This window comes from Pseudophryne corroboree, chromosome 8 (genome assembly GCF_028390025.1).
Source record: "Pseudophryne corroboree isolate aPseCor3 chromosome 8, aPseCor3.hap2, whole genome shotgun sequence".
NCBI classification, from domain to species: domain Eukaryota; kingdom Metazoa; phylum Chordata; class Amphibia; order Anura; family Myobatrachidae; genus Pseudophryne; species Pseudophryne corroboree.
In genome coordinates, this window is record NC_086451.1 from 89,220,170 (window position 1) to 89,240,736 (window position 20,567).

At 43.8% G+C, this 20,567-nt stretch overlaps 1 protein-coding gene and 1 pseudogene across 2 annotated transcripts; both read right to left on the reverse strand.

Annotated features, from left to right (window-relative positions):
* Positions 1-4,312: 4,312 nt before the first annotated feature.
* LOC134948664 (uncharacterized) lies at positions 4,313-20,007 on the reverse strand. Of its 2 annotated transcripts, none has more exons than XM_063936783.1 (2): positions 19,495-20,007; positions 4,313-7,061 (listed from the first exon to the last, which is right to left on the reverse strand). In XM_063936783.1, the coding sequence occupies exon 2, from the start codon at positions 6,854-6,856 to the stop codon at positions 4,823-4,825; it is 2,034 nt and encodes a 677-aa protein (XP_063792853.1). In that variant the 5' UTR covers positions 6,857-7,061; positions 19,495-20,007; the 3' UTR covers positions 4,313-4,822. The 2 variants fall into 2 exon arrangements, with proteins under 2 accessions (XP_063792853.1, XP_063792852.1); XM_063936782.1 differs by lacking the exon at positions 19,495-20,007 and adding an exon at positions 14,070-14,269.
* On the reverse strand, positions 14,307-19,584 carry LOC134948010 (anoctamin-5-like; annotated as a pseudogene).
* Positions 20,008-20,567: the final 560 nt, after the last annotated feature.

Below are 20,567 nucleotides of genomic sequence, written 5' to 3' on the forward strand. Positions count from 1 at the left end.
CTGGCCGGCTCACTGCACCCTACTCCATCAGCCAGCTTTCCCTGGCAGGGATTTAATTATGGTTTTGCCAAATATGGGTTTGTTTTATATGCTGCTGCCTTATTCATTGCGTTAGGGCAGTGTCCTCAAGGTGTGGCACAGTTTGGACTTCCGCAACTAACAGCAGCGACAGTGGTTTGGGGATAGGAGCCCTGGAGTGACTTGGCATTGGGCCGCGCAAATGATGCCATTGCTGGTGTTTAAACACAACAGCAAATCACACATGTAGCCCAGAATTTAACTGGCCCCTCCCCCCCTAAGACTTTCCAAGGAATCGATCCCTGCCTTACATGCCTAAATGACCAGGTCACCCAGTCCTGGATCCGCTACCTCATTCTCTAGCTAGAAGTTTATGCAGTTTACAACTTTCCTCATACAAGGGTATTTTGTCCTTTGACCAGGCAGCCTTATGGGAACCTTAAAGTGTTTCCAGACCAGGGCCTCCTTTTATGTAAGATCATTTGACTTCACACATTTGTGAAAAATGTGGAGAAAATAGGCTGAGAATGGCGCAACTATTTAGCAGCTGTTAAGGAGTGTGTGAAGCGCCTATATGGACAAGCAAATAAATTAACGGAAGAACGGCGCTTGGGGTTTCTGGATAGAAATATATATATCTATATATAAAATAAATCCATATATTGCCGGCACTCACTTGTAAGTCAGCATGCCCTGGTGCAGCAAAATCCAATTCGTAATTCCATGTAAGAAATGGCACTCAGAGTCGGCATTAGTAAACAAGCAAACGAATCTGTATTGAAGTTGAGTACTTTCGGGGACAGCACCCCGTCCTCAGAACTATACAGCAGATAAGACAGATAATGAAATAACAAACTTACCCGCAATTTAAACCCCCTATCACCAATCACCTCCAATACAGTCTCCCGCGGTCAAGCCGGCGTCCACAGCTGTGCACTGACGAGCGTGACGTACACCCGGCGGAAGTAGTCACGTCGCCATGGTAACCACCTGCCTGCGCTCCAACAAGAGCGGAAGCCTGCGTTCCAAGACGCGTCACACTACCCAGGGCTGTCACTGCATGGCCGGTCACGTGACTGTGATACTGAGCCGATCGCAGGGGATCCGAACACAGGGCTGGGACCTGCACCCAAATCCATGTGTACAATATAGACCACAGTGCACATTAATATACATAAAAAAGTCCATACACAAAAATACAAAAAAGTGCAAAAAGGTACATTAAAAAACATATGTTAAAAAACATATATGTTCAGGGGTAAAAGACCAGTGGCTGCTTTTAGGCGTGGGAGTAACCTTAAAGATCTGTTGGTACATACCGATATTACAGGTCGTAATATCCCACAGACCCCGTATGTATATAGGAAACCCTTTGGATGTTATTCATGTCACGACTGTACTACTTGTCGTTTTATGATTCAATGTACTAAATTTAAACATCCACATGTCGACAAAACGTATTATATGAGATTTGTCCTAACCTGCAATATGTCCTTTGTGGTATACGTGGTGGTCTGTCCGTGTGGGTTATTCTACGTGGGGCAGACCACACGTAAATTCAAGGAACGTATGAACGCACATAGGTCAGCGATACGTTTATCATTAGCGGGTAAAGATATCAACCAACCTGTTCCCCGTCATTTTAAGCTGCTTAATCATAAATTAGAGGACATCAGATATTTTTTGATCGATCATGTCCCAGAATCACCTCGGGGGGGGGGGGGGGGGGGGGGGGGGGGTGATAGAGCTAAGGTTCTTTTATTTAAAGAATCTCAATGGACAGTGAGGCTTGGTACCATTAAGCCAGGCGGTCTCAATGACAAGATAAATTGGAACAGTTTAAACTAGTCCTGTCTGGGTTCCTGCCTCTTATTGTACGATTGGCCCCCTTATATATTGGTGATTTCCTGTTTATGAGCATTATGGATATAATGGTTTATTGGTTGTTTGTGTTATCCTATGGTGGGTGTATAGATCACCCTCTCTTTTTGCTCTATAGTGGATATGTACTTTTTAGTCTTATCCTGTCTCCTTCTGTGCACTTGTTCTCTCTGTATATCGAGGGAGCATACTGCTCGGTTTGAGATAGTCTCCACAACATTGTTGCTAGTATATATGTTTTTTAACATATGTTTTTTAATGTACCTTTTTGCACTTTTTTGTATTTTTGTGTATGGACTTTTTTATGTATATTAATGTGCACTGTGGTCTATATTGTACACATGGATTTGGGTGCAGGTCCCAGCCCTGTGTTCGGATCCCCTGCGATCGGCTCAGTATCACAGTCACGTGACCGGCCATGCAGTGACAGCCCTGGGTAGTGTGACGCGTCTTGGAACGCAGGCTTCCGCTCTTGTTGGAGCGCAGGCAGGTGGTTACCATGGCGACGTGACTACTTCCGCCGGGTGTACGTCACGCTCGTCAGTGCACAGCTGTGGACGCCGGCTTGACCGCGGGAGACTGTATTGGAGGTGATTGGTGATAGGGGGTTTAAATTGCGGGTAAGTTTGTTATTTCATTATCTGTCTTATCTGCTGTATAGTTCTGAGGACGGGGTGCTGTCCCCGAAAGTACTCAACTTCAATACAGATTTGGTTGCTTGTTTACTAATGCCGACTCTGAGTGCCATTTCTTACATGGAATTATCTATATATAAAGATAGAGAGAGAGAGAGGGAGAGAGACAGACTGCGTTTGGAATATAAACATTTATTAACTCAAAATTGAATAAAAACAATTAAATATCAGTTATTATGATACTATTGGACTATAACAATATGTTCTGATGTTTTTATATATATATATACACATATATATATATATATATATATGCAATTTAAATTCCTCACATCAGTTGGAGGGTAAATAGATCAGTCTCTCTGTGATACAATGCCAATCTGTTTCTACATATATGTATACGAGTATTAAAAATCTCCAACTGAACTACCTTTTCATGGCTTGCTGGGTAATATACTGGAGATTTTTAATACTTGTATACATATGTGTGGAAAACATGACCTGTTGGGGGTAGCTATGTATTGGAGTGGACACCCCCTGTACTAGGCATTGAGGGGCAGGGGTATGCTACACACCCTAAATTGTAACACATATCATGAATAGAGAAACCCTTTATTGCTTCACATGTCTTCAGTTTATTATTATATCCACTTTATAATAAGAATAGCAAGCAACTGTAATTGGGCTGAACATAACATGAGCCAAGTGGTGTAGTATGCTTCGCTGGTGCTTGGGATCCTGACGGCCAGCATACTGGCGTGGGATCCCGGACGCAGGAATGCTGGGAGCGGGGCGAGTGCAAAAGAGCCCCTTGCTGGCATAGTTGTGCGCTCTGCATGCCACGCTATTTATTTTCCCTCCAGGGGGGTCGTGGACACCCCAAGAGGGAGAATAGTTGTCGGTATCTTGGTGGTCGGAATTCCGGCACCAGTATGGTGCGCGTCGTGATCCTGACAGCCGGTATATCCAGTGCCACCCGAGCCGGGTGTACAGTGTTGTAATATAAGGAATTGCTGTATAACTTCTGAACCAGAAGGTAGCGCTACTACAACAGATTGTATAGATGCAGGATATTTGTGTCCGTTCTTTCTGTGCGGCACAATTTAAGTAATAGCTGTGTTTATTAATGCCAGCCTGTCTCACTAGGATAGTGTGCCCATCTCTGCAGATAGGACAGAAAGCTATTGTATATTTACATAAATTGGAAAAAAAAGTGTGAAGACTTTTTTTTTAAAAGTATTATTTATTTCAATGTTTTCTGTCTCCATCACATTATGATGATGGTCACCACTATGTAAACATATAAACTGTAGTACACCAAGACTCCGATGACGAAACTGTAGAATATAAGGGAGCGCGCTTTACGGGAGAACTCCTTAGCTTGCAGCACGTCGCCCCTCCTCAGAGCGGTCCGGGTCTGTAGGAGACAGAGGTGCATTTGTGGTTACTCCTAGTGTTCTGCTATCACTGCTGGGGCTTCCGATAAAGTGCATGAATAAATGTAATCTCATCTATTTAATGCACAGTCTACTTCTAAAGACATGCTCATTTCCTTCTGTCTTGTGATCTCTATAAAATGTAATTGTGTAAATTCTCCAATAACCTGCAAATGTCACCTACCACTGATCTAGCTAAGTAGTGTAGATTTTAAATGAAGGTAGTGATAGGGTATGTTAACCTATTCAGGTCTGGTCTATAAACTCTCTGCAGTCATCAGTCAGAATTCTGTTTCCCTTAGCAACCGGTTGGAGATCAGTGAATGAAAAGGTGACACAGGATCATTGTGTAACCTAAGCAGTTCATAGTTGATCTGTCTTAGGGGCCATATAAGGTTTATTTTATAGTAAAAGAACAAAGGATTCATGTGTGCCAATACATTTAGCCAATCAGAATACACCATGTATGTCTTGAAAACTGAAACACATCAATTGTCACACAAGATTATAATTAGCAATTAAAATATATTTATTGCTTTGCGATTATTGGTTTTCCCGGAACATCCTCTCTGGAGGTCAGGACAGGTCAAAATCCTCCTCGATGTTCAGAACTTTTGGCGATATGCTTGACTGGCCTTGGATACATCTGGCGCTATGACATTGAACAATTCATGCTTTGAATATAATTTTGAAAATATCTGTGAAGCTTTTAAGGAAACACGAACCTAATTGTGAGCAAGAGTAAATATCTTAGTTAATACGAAAAAGCTTGAATCAATATATATTTGCTATACTAAGAAAACCCCTACACCATCATTTCCCCTCTTTTTGATTCCACTTTTTCTCCCTATGTTACAGAAGAATCTCTTGGGCATTTCTGATCGCGTCCATTTTGTTCACATGTTTCCGGAATTTACAGGAAAAATAACAATTCCAAGCAACCAGCCCTATTAATATTATGACTATTGCTAGTAGTGGGTGTAGGAGAGTTTTCATTAATCCTGTAACCGATGGGGATTTTCCTGTGAATATATCCCACCAGTGATGCTGTAGATTGTTTTTTAGCTGTGTGGCCATGTGTTTTAATTCCCCAGCCTCTACTATTGTTTGCATCTGTGCATGCCTTGTAGAGTAATTAACTTTCCTTAGGTGCTCTTCCAATTTTTCTGTATTGTTGATTATGTTAATGATATCCTGTATGCTTACAGTTATGTTATGGGGGGACAGAGTTAATGGCTTAAAAGCCTGATCTAGGTAGTCAGTTTGGTCCTTATAGAAAACAATGGTCTGATTTTTCCATATTAAATGAGTTACATTGAACAGGCATCCTGAAAAAGGGTTTGGTAGCTGATATAGCTGACTGATCTGTTTGTCATATGTAATCATACAAACTATTTGTGGTGCCACTTCTATGAAGATGTCATCTTTTGGATCATGCAACTCCCAATTACAAACACTGGTAGGGTTCTTAAGCTGACATGATTCTGGTATGTATGTAGTATGAGGACATGCCAGCCCATTATCAGTGCTAGTGCATAGGGATAGGTCATGAGTTTTGTTGTTTGGATCAATATACTGCCCTCTGAACTGAGGTGTCCATAAATCTGAGTTACCTGCTTTTGTGGTGAAGAGTACTGCTAAAATGAAGTATTTACACATGATCTTAGGCTTTGTTATGTTGTAGGTTTCTATTTGGCCCCAACACCACCTGTCTGTGCAATAAACCTCATGTCCATATAGCCTAACCCATAATTCAGATGCTATATTAAACATTTTTCTATAAACCTGTATGTTCCCAGTCATTAACTGGGTCTGGGCTAGATTTTTCTGTTGCTCCTGATACACAGTTCTTATGGAGCACTCTGTCCACTTGAACATACTAGAGATGTTTTTGGTCAGTTTTAACGTGTTCATAAAAGAACTGTTGACCAAGGTTAGAAAAGAATGATCCCAATTGATGACCTTTAAAATCGGATTAAAGACAGTGGGCATCCATTTTGCCTGCATGTGAACCACTCCTTCCATATCACTGCCTGCGTCACTCATTTTGTTAGTCAGTGTTTCTATATCTATAGAATTTAGTGCTCCCATGGTTGTTCCTGCCCCTCCCAACAGGATATCATACCATTCTCTTTTTATCCGGTTACACTTAGGGCCTTTGGGGAATGAAATATTAAATTGATGTAGTATCCTAAATTGCTTTATACCCACTTTCTGACAGGTTGCTGGTATTTTAATCAAAGTTTCATTTCTTATTTCTGGCTTATTCTGCAAAATATAAAATTTTGATCTATGTCCTGTAGCATTACCAGGAAAACTGGATGTGTTAGTACACACAATCACTGTGCTTGAGTAGTCCTGCGCGGACAATTCAGCATTAAAAGGTAGTTCCTTAGAGCCATTTATACATCTCGATATAGCTTGAACTACCCCCTTATTTCTTATTGGGTTAGTGAATGGCTCTTCACAGCATTTCATTTTCATTCTGGTACCACGGGACAGTGTAAATGTGGTGCGGTTACTGGGCAATAGAAAAAGATGTATTTCTGCACCAATTCTTTTTTTATACATTTTTCCCTCATTTATAATAATCTTAAGAGCTTTACATGCTCTCCACCTCTTTACAGCTTTTTCTGACATGTTTTTTGGTGTCTTGTAGTTGAGAACTCCACCTTTTTTATAAAAGTAAAAACAGACAGAGGGTTGTACAGTTAGATTATAGTAATTCCACCGCTGGTCATCAAAGTTCCAGCAGCAGGAATCTGGTTCTCCCTTATTGACAGTTCCATCATTATGGCACTCCCTTTCAGTAAACCAGTCCCCTGGACTTATAGCACAAACCATGGGGATTACCCCTAACAACAACCAAAGGATAAGCGACTTCATTCTTCTGGTTGGAGAGTCACTGTCAGCTTCTTCGAGTGCGAGGCGTGTATCCAAATGTCACGACCTTTCACCTTGATCAAAGTAGGCGTGGTTAGCAGCACTTGATATGGACCATCATATCTTGGTTCAAAGGTCTTTCTCACATGTCTCTTTAAATAGACCCAATCTCCTGGATGTAGCTTATGCGTAGCTGATCCCTCTGGGTCTGGAATGGAAGACAACACTTGGCAATGGAGGTTAGTCAACGTTTTACAGACCTCCTGTACATAACCTGTTAAATCACCATGATTATGTTGTAACTGTTGTGGATAATAACAACCTGTTCTTGGAGCTGATCCAAACAATATCTCATATGGAGTCAGCTTACTAGGTCTCATAGGTGTGGTCCTAATATTGAACAAGACTATAGGTAGGCATTCTGGCCAAGTTCTTTTGGTTTCTGTCATCATTTTCTGTAGTTTTAGTTTAAGGTCAAAGTTCAAACGTTCCACCCTCCCACTCGCCTGGGGGCGGTAAGGCACGTGGAAGGCCTGCTGTATCCCCAAATCTTTCATTATGTGCTGCATGACTTCTCCCGTGAAATGTGTACCTCTATCTGATTCTATAACCTCAGGTACCCCAAATCTACATACTACTTCAGCTATCAGTTTCTTTGCAGTGGTTTTTGCTGTGGCTTTGCTCACTGGCCAGGCTTCGGCCCAGCGACTAAACATGTCCGTTGCTACTAGTACATATTCATATGGACTGCTTCGTGGCCAGTGTATATAGTCAATTTGTAGTCTTTCAAATGGGTAAGAGGCTTTGGGTATAGTTCCTAGAGGTGTCTTCCAGGAGCCATGGCTTCCTTTGAATGATGTACTTGTCCATGAGCTACTTGTAACATAGGTGGAAATAGAGCTGCTGGTAGACAGTACTTTAATTCTCTTGACTTCCAAAGTCCATGTTCATCTTCTTCTGCCCCCAATCATCTCCATTTCTCCTTTTCTCCTTGTGATGTTTGTTGTTGAATTTTGATCAACTCCTCTCACTGGGCATTTGCTTCACATATTGAGCTACTAAGACTTGCTCAAGTTCTTTTGATTGTAAGGCAATTCTCTTGGCTTCTGCATCTGCAAATGCATTTCCTTTAGCTTCCATGGTTCGGCTCTTAGTATGTGCTTGTACCTTGATTATGCCAATCCTTTTAGGTAGTTCCAATGCTCTGAAGAGTTCCATAATCAAACTGGCATGTTTGATAGGTTTTCCATTTGCACCTTTGAAGTCCCTACTTTTCCAAATAACAGCGTAATCCTGGGACTAGATGTTAGCTGTCATGTTTTCAGCATGTATGCAGGCTCTGGTCATTGCTATGAGTTCTGCTTCTTGTGCTGTCATTCTTGGTAGCAATGGTCCAGAGTCTATGACTTAAGTTTCAGTTGTTACTGCATATCCTGTCCTTGGGGATCCATTATCATAATATCTTGATCCATCGACGAACAGGTTCATGTCTGGATTGTCCAGTGGTGTATCTTGGACATTAGGAAGAGGTAAAGTCTCTAATTCCATGAGGGCTAGGCAATCACTTCATTTTTGGTAAGTCTGGCTGCAGAAAGATGCTTGCTTTTTTCTTGACTTAGTATTTCTGTTACAGCGTGCGGTACTTGTATACACAGTGGATGATCAAACACAATGATGTCTGTCACCTTTTCCTTCATTATTGCTGCTGCTGCCACTGCTCGGACACAGGATGGTGCTCCTCTGATAATCGGATCCAGCTGGGCTGAATAGTATGCCACTGGTCTTTGTTTTGGTCCGTATTTCTGGGTGAGCACCCCTAAAGAATGCCCTCTGTTTTCATGGCAGAATAGGTTAAAAGGCTTTTTGTAATCAGGCAATCCCAATGCTGGGGCTGTTATTATGGCTTGCTTTAGTTTTTTTTAGTTTTTTTTACTGCTTCTTCAATGGTGTCCCTGTTTTCTGCTGACGCCTCCTTTTTTGTTAATTCATATAGAGGTTGCATCAGTAATGAAGCTGAGGGTATCCATTCTCTGCAATAACCAATAAGGCTCAGAAAAGCTCTGATTTAATTTAATGTTCTTGGGGTTTTTGCTTGAGTTATTGCTTTTGTTCTTTCATCAGTAAGATGCCTTGTTCCTTGAGATATGCAGTGTCCTAAGAAGACAACTTTTTTCTGTACTAGCTGAAGCTTGTCTTTTGACACTCTGCAATCTTCTTCTGCCAAAAAGATGAGCAGTGATGCTGTTGTCCTTTTTTTTTTACTTCTCTTCTGTCTGTGCAGCAATAAGCAGATCATCGACATATTGAACTAACTGGATGTCTGTAAAGTGCGGTCTCCATTTCTGCAGGATTAATGCCATTGCCTCTGAGAAATCTGATGGACTGGTTGCTCCCCCTTGGGGTAATCGTGTCCAACAATATTGTTTACCTTCGTGAGTGAATGTTAGAAACTCCTGGCTTTCCCATTCATCAGTAGATAATCTGTTTTTCCCTCCTTTTGAATCTTGAGATTCAACACCTTTATTGATTAATGTTGGAAAAGGGTTGCTGCGTTGAGGGTAATACATCTTCTGATGGTTACTTGTCGCACTTTGGCAGTGCTACTTCATACATGGTTAGCCTTGCCACTGACAGGTGTTTGGTTCTTGCTTGTTGAAGCTTATATGTACCTGCATGTGGACCCTGGGTGATAAGTTCATGATTCAGCACTATGCCTGTGCTCTTGTCCTCTTCTAGGACTTCTGATTCATCACTGTCTCTGTGCTCTTATACTCTTCTAGGACTGTTGCTGCTATTACTGCTCTGATGCCGGTAGGTGCTCTTTGATTACCGCTGTCAAGTTTGCTTAAGTTGTAGGCCACTGGTCTTCACCTCAGTCCATGATTTTGCATAAGGACTTCTATGTATGGCCTCCTTCTTTAATAGTCAGGTAGTTCTAGGGCTTGAGATGAGGCAACTGCTGTTTCCAATTGTTCAATAGCTGAATTCATCTGTTGCTGTATGTAGGATGCGGACCCTCCTCCCTTTCAGTGTTGTCATACAATGCTTGCATGTAGACTGGTGCTAGAGGTATCCGTGTTCTGTAGTGTCCTACTAGGCCCAGGAATGATCATCTGACTTGCTTGACACTAGTTGGCATCTTAGCTTGCAGTCTGAATCTTTTCCTTCTCACTTTTGTTAGATGTCGGGTACCTTGGGTGTCCTAGGAAGATTAACTCTTGCTTGACTAGCTGCAATTTCTCCTTCTGAGGCTCTGCAGTCTTGTTCTTCCAGAAACTTCACTAAGGACACTGCCCCTTCTTGGTACTTCTTTTAGTGGTGGTGGCAATCAATAGTTCATTCACATCCTGTATTTAGCTGTGTGTTTTGTGGATAAATCACTTGGTGATATAGCCCCTCCACAAAGCTATCCTGGTCCAGTAGTATTGCTTCCTTTCTTCTACAACTGGTACTGCGGGAATGAGCCAATACTGAACTTCTGTTTTAACTTGCTTCTAAATGGCTTTTAGTTCTTTCCTTTGATAAGTTGCTGGAAAGTTAAACTTCTGCTGGTGTGTACTGTATTCTCCTTGGATAAGCTTTAGTACATTGTGCTTCAGCAAAGTCACTGGACATGTACTCCGAGGTCAAGAACTGGGCTGGTATTGGTGACTGCATTTCTCTCATCTCCTGTCCCTTTAAGAATTTCTGATATCACCAGTTCTTGTGGTATCTCCCTCTGCTGTCTTCTGCGTGTGCCGGCTCCAGCATTCATTAGGCACAAACGTATTTATCCAGTGGGCAAGGTGACTGTAATCATACCTTCTGCTGTTTCCTCTGGAGACATTATGTTCACTGGGGAGTACCCGAAGAAGCCCGTACCTCATATTGGCAGAAGAAGCATCATTCATTTGTCTTCTGGAACTTTTTCTGTCTTGTATCTTATTATTTGCTTTAAACTCCGGAGCTTCTGTTGCTTTAAATCATGGCATTATCTCTGTAATCTTGCCAGGTAGTACTGACCACTTGTCAGATGTCTTTCTTTGTCCTTCTTAAAGCAGACTTCCTTTAGTCTCCAAACTTTCATGCAACCTTCATATTGTTTCTCAACTTTTCTTTTTCCAAGTCCACCCAGGCTGGTGTTTAACATAATGATGTTTATGCTGGGAGTTGTTGTTCCTCTTTGTCTTACTTTTCCTGTGAGAGATAGTCTTGTATAGCAGCTTGTATTTCAGGTTACATCTTTGCTTTCTTGCAGGGGTAGGGCTTAACCTCCCAATCCAGTCGTTGCAATGGCTTGATCTGTAAGTAAACGTAGAGGAATCTGGTTGTGCATAAAAACAGCTCTTGAAACCCTTGGGTCTCCTGTGGGTAAAGTCACTTTTAGCGAACTGCCAGTGGTGACTGAGTACACTGTTGCCGACACAGGAGTTGCACACCTTCATATTCTATCATCTTGTGTGTCGTATAGTGACTTTATCATAGTAAGTTCTGATGGACTCAGTCTTTTCCTGTTTCAAATCTGGGGCTGCTGGTGCCCTGAGTGTCTGTGCATGACACCATCTCTTAAGTCTTGTCATGTACATCTTTCCACTTTCAAACGTTGTTCTATTTTTCTCTGTCGGAACGTCCGTTATGGCTGGGCAATCATCTACTGCATCTTCTTTTAACATGGTGCTTACTGTTTAAGCAGTTGCAGGTCCTAGTATAGCCTCACACAACTAGTGGTAGTCGACCCATGCCGGTGTCCATATGGTTTGAATTCTTTCCATACAGGCATAAAATGCTATTGGGTTTTTTCTAGGATCTGGGGACTCTGCAACTATATTTGCGAGGCCATTGCCATACCATGGTTTGTGGTGTTGGCTCTGTACGATGTATGGTTCGTTCGTCCTGGCTGCATTATCTGGGTTGCGTATTCTCTGTACTTGTGCTGGATACAGAGAAATAGGCAATGATGACCGTCTTTCAGTATTTCTAGTCGCATAGATATCTTGGCATGGTGGTTCACGGTGTGAAATCCAGTTTCCACAATTTGGGCAATGTTCATATCCTTCTGGAACGCAAAACTGACATACCGGACACAATCTTTCTGGAAAATATGTCAGTTTATTCTGTACATTATGCACCTGGGCATAAAAAGCTGTAGAGGCTGTGTCTTGACCCCTTGCTTCTCCTCTTCACCTGATTTGCACCCTTTCGCCTATAGTTCCTGATTGTGGACAATTGTTTACTGGACTCATAGCTTGATTCCAGGTGTCCACCACTCGTTTAAACATGAGGGGAACTTTAGCTGCCCAGTTTCTTTGGTTGGACTTGTTGGGGTTTCTTGTGATAAAGTATCAGGACACTGGGGCATACTCTGTACACATAGCTCAGGTAAATCATTCGGATTTTCAACCACAGATCCTTCTAAGATAGGGCTGATTATTCGTCACTCTTTTCCTGGCTCATCTTTTTTTCAATTTTACTGTTAGTGAGCTTGCAGATGATTTCATTCTGTTCATACTATGGGTACCTTGGTGTGCATGCATGTCTGGGTATAGGGGTGGGGTATAGTGTGCAGGTGCTGTTGCTGCAATTACAGGCAGTGAGTTTAACGCTGGTTGTGGTGCTATTGAGTACTCTGGTACAATGGGGAAATCATTTTCCTCATCTCTTCTTCTATTCTCTGCTCCTAATTCTTTTGCTACAGTGATCCAGATGGATGCTTGATCTCTACTATTATGCTTAATTATCCAATTCTTGTTACAGGAGGCAAATTTTTCCCATTTCTCTAAGTCTAGTGTCCCTTCTGACGGAAAACCTGCTCTTTTGAAAATTTTACTTATACCTTTCAGAGATTTCCTGTTACTAACAATATCCACGGGTTTGTCGGGCCCTGACATCTTTACAGACCGCGCTCCCATGCCTGGGTGAACGTGCGCGGAACCTCTCCTGATGTGGTATTTTAGTAACTCCTTATGAGGGACTTAAAATCTCCTTTTAAAGCTTTTCTTACCCTCCCTGTTACTAACAATATCCACGGGTTTGAACCCATCCTGATGTGGTATTTTAGTAACTCCTTATGAGGGACTTAAAATCTCCTTTTAAAGCTTTTCTTACCCTCCCTGTTACTAACAATATCCACGGGTTTGAACCCATCCTGATGTGGTATTTTAGTAACTCCTTATGAGGGAATTAAAATCTCCTTGTGAGACGCTGACTCTGAAGAATCTCTTCTATCCTTGTACCTAAAAAGCTCCTTAAATCCGTCTGTGGACAAATGACTGGGGTTGTAGTGTTGCCCCTTCCTCCCTGCTTTTGTGGAAAATCTGTTAGTACTGCTCCCCAAGTGAGACCTGCATAATAGATTATTTCTTCTGGATCACTGAGATGCGTCCCTAATATTTATTGTTAAGTCACTCCAAGGGTCTATCCCTCTGCCTATATAGACTCCTGCTTGTACCTTGTGTTCTTGGTAAACTCCCCACTATTCTTGGAATACGTTCACCTTGTGTCTCTTTCAGACAGTAGCTGTTCTTTATTACTGACCCAATCCTACCCCTTTAACTGTCTTGCATAGGGACATACAATATATACAGTACAATGTGTGCAGCAGAATCTAGTTACACTGGTTTCATTATTCAGCAGACAACCCGACTCCCCCCCACCTTTTCAAAAGCATATTGACAGAGTACATATAACAGTGCAAGGATACAAAAACAAGGATGACAAATGCTATATCTCTTATCTGTGTGCACGGCAGCTGTTTGAGGCTGCACGGGCACATGGGTCTTAGACCTGGGATTATGTGGTTCCTAGGCCAATAGGTTATGATGTTAAATCAATCATTCTCAATGTAATGTTCCAACAATTCCCTTTTTAAAATGACAACCTTTTGTACAATAAAATTCATCATAATTTTCCACATAACCAAATGAGACTTCAGTGCTTGTAATTGCCACCAATCTCGGTGCTACAGACCCTTTGTATTTTCTTAACACAACAACACAGGTACAAGATTTGCATACACCTCTTTGGTTATTTATCAATTCAAACTGGTTATCAGCATTAGAACATATCTTGGCCATGCGCCACCTTTATAAAACGGCTCTATTTTCTTAATAAACATGTATTAGTACTTTCACAATTTAAAAGTTTTCTGCATATTTGATTAATTCCCCCTGTGCACTTGTGACAAATTATCTGAAATTATTTACCCACAATTCAACAATATAACATAAATGTATGGTACCTTTAAAGAATTTCTTCTGACTGACACTGGGCTCTTTAAGATATTCTCTGACCTTCCCGACTGGACTTCCCCAGATTTCAAGAAACGCTGAGTTCAAGTGAGCAGGTAGAAATCTACACAATAAATCTCACTTACCGGTTTTTTTTATCAGCGGTTCCTGAAAGATCAGAGGATTTATTGCCAGTGGAGGAGATGCTGGAAGATCTCCGGACAAGGTCCCAAATTGACCATGGCCATATAAGGTTTATTTTATAGTAAAAGAACAAAGGATTCATGTGTGCCAATACATTTAGCCAATCAGAATACACCATGTATGTCTTGAAAACTGAAACACATCAATTGTCACACAAGATTATAATTAGCAATTAGAATATATTTATTGCTATGCGATTATCAGTTTTCCCGGAACATCCTCTCTGGAGGTCAGGACAAGTCAAAATCCTCCTCGATGTTCAGAACTTTTGGTGATATGCTTGACTGGCCTTGGATACATCTGGCGCTATGACATTGAACAATTCATGCTTTGAATATAATGTTGAGCTTATGAAATATCTGTGAAGCTTTTAAGGAAACACGAACCTATATTTGTGAGCAAGAGTAAATATCTTTAGTTAATGCGAAAAAGCTTGAATCAATATATATTTGCTATACTAAGAAAGCCCCTACACCATCACTTCCTTGGGGTGTGAAAAGTGTAGCCAGAGAGAGATGAGAGACTCAGATATACAAGCATGAAGATGGTGTTTTTACCTCCATAATTATTATAAATGCCATTTTTGCAGCCAGTATATGCCAGAACTGCATGGTGTGTAAGTATCTCTTCTCGTGGTCGGGAGGATAACGATAGTCTCTGTACCTGCAAAATGTAACATTCATTATATTCTCCAGCGGCATGCTGATGTTATTGAAATCATTGATGTCAAACACGGACAGACTGCTGCTGATATAACCCGAATCGCCGCTTTCCGAGTAGGCGTAATAGTACACCAGGCGGGGGATCATGTCGGAAGTAAAGGCGACAATAAAAGCATTCGTCACCACGGACAGAATGGCCACTGCGTTCAGGATCTCCTGCCACACCCCGATGCTGTGGGCTTTGGCCGCAAACGGGCACCTGAACTGCGTGGTCAGTTTCCAGGAATCAACGCGGATTTTCAGGATGATGTTGAGCAGAGCGAGAAGCGGTGCCAGTGGGAAAGACGCCACGAACAACATGATGAACCCAAACTGAATTACCATTTCAAGGTATTCATAGAAGAGGCCCAGAGGACCAAACACCTGCAGCTCGTAGTCCTGCTCCCAGCGGCTGCATAAATTCTCTGGGCTGTGAGTGGTTTTCCGTCTCCTCCACCAGTTCATCATCCACGGAACAAGGGCCTCTTGAATATTCCCCCAGATCTGCTTTCCATCCATGACGATAGTGAGCTGAGTGGTGAGTTCTATTAGACAGCCGGCCGGATCGCACTCCTCATTGCGCCAGCGGCTGAACATATAGGTGTATTCTCCGGAGAAACCCACAAACTTGCCCTTGAAGAACGCCACGTAGAAACAAGACGAATAGTAATTGACGAACTGGAAGAGGAACATTTTCATGGTGAGGCGGTTCTCGTACTCCAGGTGCGTCCTCGGGATTTCCATGTCGGTAATCCAGATCGCCACGCGTTCATACAGGAAGTTCAGGATCATGATCATGATAAAGTTCAGACAGGACGCGGTCACTGAGGTGGCCAGCTGCGGGGTCAGCAATCCGCTGATGGGTTCCAGCGTGTCGTTGTTCTCCATGACACTGGCGAACGCAGCATAGACGGCCAGCCGATACACTATAACCGCGATCGTGCTGGCTATGATCAGGGTGATCCAGAAGAGCACCATGGTTCCAGAGAAGCAGAACCGTGCTACCTTGCTAGTTACGGGCAGGTAAGGCTCCAGCTCCTGAGTGACTGGATTTTTTTTTCTTCTGAGTACATTTGGCTTCATATTCCGGTCTTAGCTGAAGTTGTTGCTGTTCTTCTTCAAAATCCACCAAGTCCCATTCGTACTCCAGCCTGGCCTGTCTCCGCTTCCAAAACTCCAGGAACAAAGTTACCCATATTCCCATGTATATTGCAAAGAAAAGCGTTGCCACATTATCAAACAAATGAGAATACTGCGAGGGTTCACAGGTGGAGTTTAGCCTCCAGAACTCACATCTCTGATCGCATAAAGGATACATGATAATCTGACCGCCAATGTCCTTATCACAGATTTCTTTACTACTGTTGCTGTCATCCATGGTTACCAAGCCATAAAGGAAGCATAAAAATCCCACAACCGCAGCATAAAATAACATTTCCGTGTAGAAACCCAACCAGGCAAAATAGATTCCGATCTTCTCTCCGTAATATTTCCTAATGAGGTCCAGAGGCTGCTCTTTGTAAAACTTGCCAAACCTAGCCCAATGACTGTACAGGGTGTAGCGCTCATTGTCGCACTTCTCCTCCGGAGACTTCTTCCAGTACTGACAATCATGGAGTGGAAAGGTGGCGTTGTAAGTCCCGTTGCTCAGTAGCCTCTTCAGTCCAAACTTTCTCTTATCTTCTGATGTTCCGTACGGGCAGCGGGAGAGGATGTAATACACTATCCTGTTCCTGGTGGCCGGGGAGAAGAACGTGTTCTCATCATGGATGAGGAACAGCTCCTGTCGATGCTTGCTGAATGGGGCGGTGAAATAGTCCGGCTCCAGGTTCATGACTTTGTCCGGCAGTCTGAAGAGCTTCAACACGTAATTCAAAGGGTTGCCAGCTTTGTCGTCCAGGTCATTCTCCTTAATGGGCACCTTAATGTTCAGCACCTCCGCGTAGGTGGAGAGGACCTCCCAGGGTGCGTGGATTTTAACAAAATAGATTTTTCCATTTTCAGATTCCTTCTTGTCTTCAGTCTCTAGCTCCAGCCCTAGGCAATACTAGGCAAATGATGCCCCAAACTCACCCAGTTGCTGCCAGCAGATGTAACTTACCCCCCTCACACACACAGATGCCGTCCCTGTCCCCACTGATCCCTATTACTAACACATAGCACATATATGTCTGACTTTCATCACTGTTAGTTACCTGTGTCTATAGGAACATAAGGGTCTTCTGTCCCCTGGACACCGGCATAGTCAGCGGACCCAGCCTGGAGGGACGACAGCTAGGGGAAAAGAGACATTGTCACCGTGTGCCCACTCCTTCCACGACGGGGAAAGTTGGCACACCGGGGTGGCCGCGACGTTCACCGGTTAGGTGAATGTCATCACTGGCCCGCGGGCCTCAGCCACCCAAATGTCACCTACTCGGCACTTGCGCACCTAGGTGAAAGCGAGCCCGCTAGGCCTAGCCGGGTTTCGCCAACCGACGCTCAATGCGAACCAAGACACACACACACAGAGTATACTCACACTGGAACTCTTGTCAGCTTGCCTGCTGTGAGTCGCTGTTCCTGGAAAGAGAATGACAGCAGCCTCCCTACAAACTAATAAACCGCAAACAACGGAACTGAGCCAATTTACTTTAAATTCTAAACAGTACAACCTGGTTAGCTACTTTATCTAACTCCAGCAAACAGTACAAGCAAATACAGGGTGACAGAATGACAATAGCACGAAATGTGAATTACCTCTCTAGTCCGGTATGGTGAAGATTCAGCTGCTTCGCGCCTGGAGGATAAGTGCTGGTGCAACCCAATCCCCTATGGGGGGGTGCCGCACACTCTAGAGTCTCGGAAATGACCGTGGGAGGCCGGACAGTCTCTCCACAGTTCCTCCAGACCCCAAAGTGGTGACGATGTGCCAACCCCAGACTAGAGCTCCCTACAGTAGAGATCACAACCCAATCCTATCCTTACCGTGGCCAAATGTCAGTATTACCCCTCGGGCCTAATGCCCGCCTCCCTAGGGCCGCAGGCCTAGCGCCTGCCCTTCAGGTGAGAGGTAGCCTTGGCCTAATGCCAAGGCTACTTGTACCAGTTGTGGCCTCCTTACTCCTAACTGTGCCACAGGCCTAGTGCCTGACTGCAGCCTCAGGCCTAGTGCCTGCCTGTCAAGTGGGGTGTAGACTTGGCCTAATACCAAGTCTACTTATGCTGGTTGTGGACGCCTTCCTCCTAACTGACACAGGCCTAGCACCTGACTGTAGCCTCAGGCCTAGTGCCTGCCTGCCAAATGGAGGTGGGGTGTAGACTTGGCCTAATACCAAGTCTACTTATGCTGGTTGTGGACACCTTCCTCCTAACTGCCACAGGCATAGCACCTGACTGTAGCCTCAGGCCTAGTGCCTGCCTGCCAAATGGAGGTGGGGTGTAGACTTGGCCTAATACCAAGTCTACTTATGATGGTTGTGAACTCCCTCCTTACTGCATCACAGGCCTAGTGCCTGCCTACTGGGGGGAAATTAGTAATCCCGACCTAATGCCAGGATTACTTAATTGTGCGGGGCCCCTCTTTTCCTACCTGCTGCTCGGATCTATTGCCCGTCTGTGGCCACAGGCCTACTGCCTGACACCCTGGTGTTCTACGGGGAGTCCACGCTTGGCACGAGGCTGCTTACCCTGGCCGTAGGGAGAGGCTGCAGTGGGGAGCTTCGTCAGCTCTTTTGCTACCCACACACTGCAGCACTCTCTGCCGGACCTCCGCGCTGGATCCCGGGCTCCACCTCCTCTTCTTTCCGCCGCCGCTTCTTCTCCTTCTCCGGCCACCACTTCCTCTTCTTCCCGCCGCCGCTTTTTCCGTCATTGCCAGGCCTTCTTCCGTCTTCTTCTCTTCTGGAGCTCTTCACCACTCCGTCTCCGGCGCCCAACTGACTGCTCCCGCTCCGCAGCGTCTGTTATATGACGCTGGGAGGGGCCGGAGCTATGATGCGACGAGCCCTGGTTGGCTTGTCGCAGCCCGTTCTTATTGGCTGACCGGGCATGAGCCGCGATTGGCTCACGCCCGGTGCCAAATTCAAATGGCCACGACGCGATTGGAGGGGCTTGAATCCCAGCGGATGCAAGCCCCTCCGTGACGGAAGCGCGCCGCGATGCCACTTCCCGCCGCGTACTGCCGCTGCCTGCCCGGGGAAAACGGAGGTAAGAGACCTCCCTCGTTCCCCCAGCCTGGTGCCCGCTCACACCTACACCTGCTATAGGCACAGGTGAGTAGGCCTGTGTAAGTCACACATGTCACCCCAGTACTATTCTCACACAGTATATTTAGTATAACACTCAGTATGTAACTAGCGCTATATAGGGTGTGATATAGACAGTATAGTTGTATGTATGTCATGCTTGTAGAGGTCTGTATGTTGTGTATTATGTACTGTGCGCCCTTATAAATGCCGAGGTATACTTGGGTCTATGGCTCTATTTGGCCAAATAATATCATTTATTTGTACTTAGTAACAACTCTTACAATAAGGAAGATGGCGCTTACCTTCAGTTGCCACAATAGGTGCTCCCTGACCAGCCGTAATAATGAGAAATATCCACAAAAATGTCTGTAAGCACGAGAACATCTCTGCATGTCTTTCTCTGCCAAAAACTACCTATCAAAATGCTAACACTCTAACAGTCTGTGACATCACCCTGGCCTCAGCTGCATTGTGATGCGGCTGTGATGTCATAATGACAGGAAGGGGCTGGGGCCTTATTAGGCATTTCACAGTGCAGTGTATAGAGGCACATTATATAACACGGTAGCATAATGTATTACAGTACAGCACAGGAACACAGGGCAGCCTATGATATCACAGTATAGCACAGCAATGCAGGACTGGTTGTGTTCTACTTTCCACTATATATCCTGCTAAGTGCAAACAAGAGTTCTGATAAAAGGGACAGGTCTGCAAGTTATTGTCACTCTATTGGCTGTGCTAATATAGCATATTACTGTATATTAGTGTGTCAGTAAAATCATATTCTCATACGCTGACAGCAGAGTGCCTGTATTAACCCTTTCTATTATACTGGTAATAACGAATACTCCTGTTGTCTACTGTAGGTAAATAAACTGTAACATTGAATGTTATTCAGGTTTATTAGCAAACCAAAAAAGCCCACTAATGGGTAAAATCATGTTGCTCTGTGGGTAGGGCAGATGTAACATGTCCGGAGAGAGTTAGAATTGGGTGGGTTATATTGTTTCTGTGCAGGGTAAATACTGGCTGCTTTATTTTTACACTGCAATGTAGATTTCCGTTTGAACACACCCCACCCAAATCCAACTCTCTCTGCACATGTTACACCTGCCCCACCTGCAGTGCACATGGTTTTGCCCATTAGTGGGCTTTTTCGGTTTGCTATCAACTTTGAATAGGGCCCTTTATCTGTAAATGATATCACTGAGTTACCAGATGTAAATGCAGAAGGCCAGCATTACCGCCAATGAGAAGAAACAGAAACATGTAGCGGCAATCAGGAATCCTGCAAGAAAGAAACAGGTTCTGTGAATAAGCGTCATGTCATTTACAGCCGTGTTACACGTGGATCAATTCCTTATATGAAACA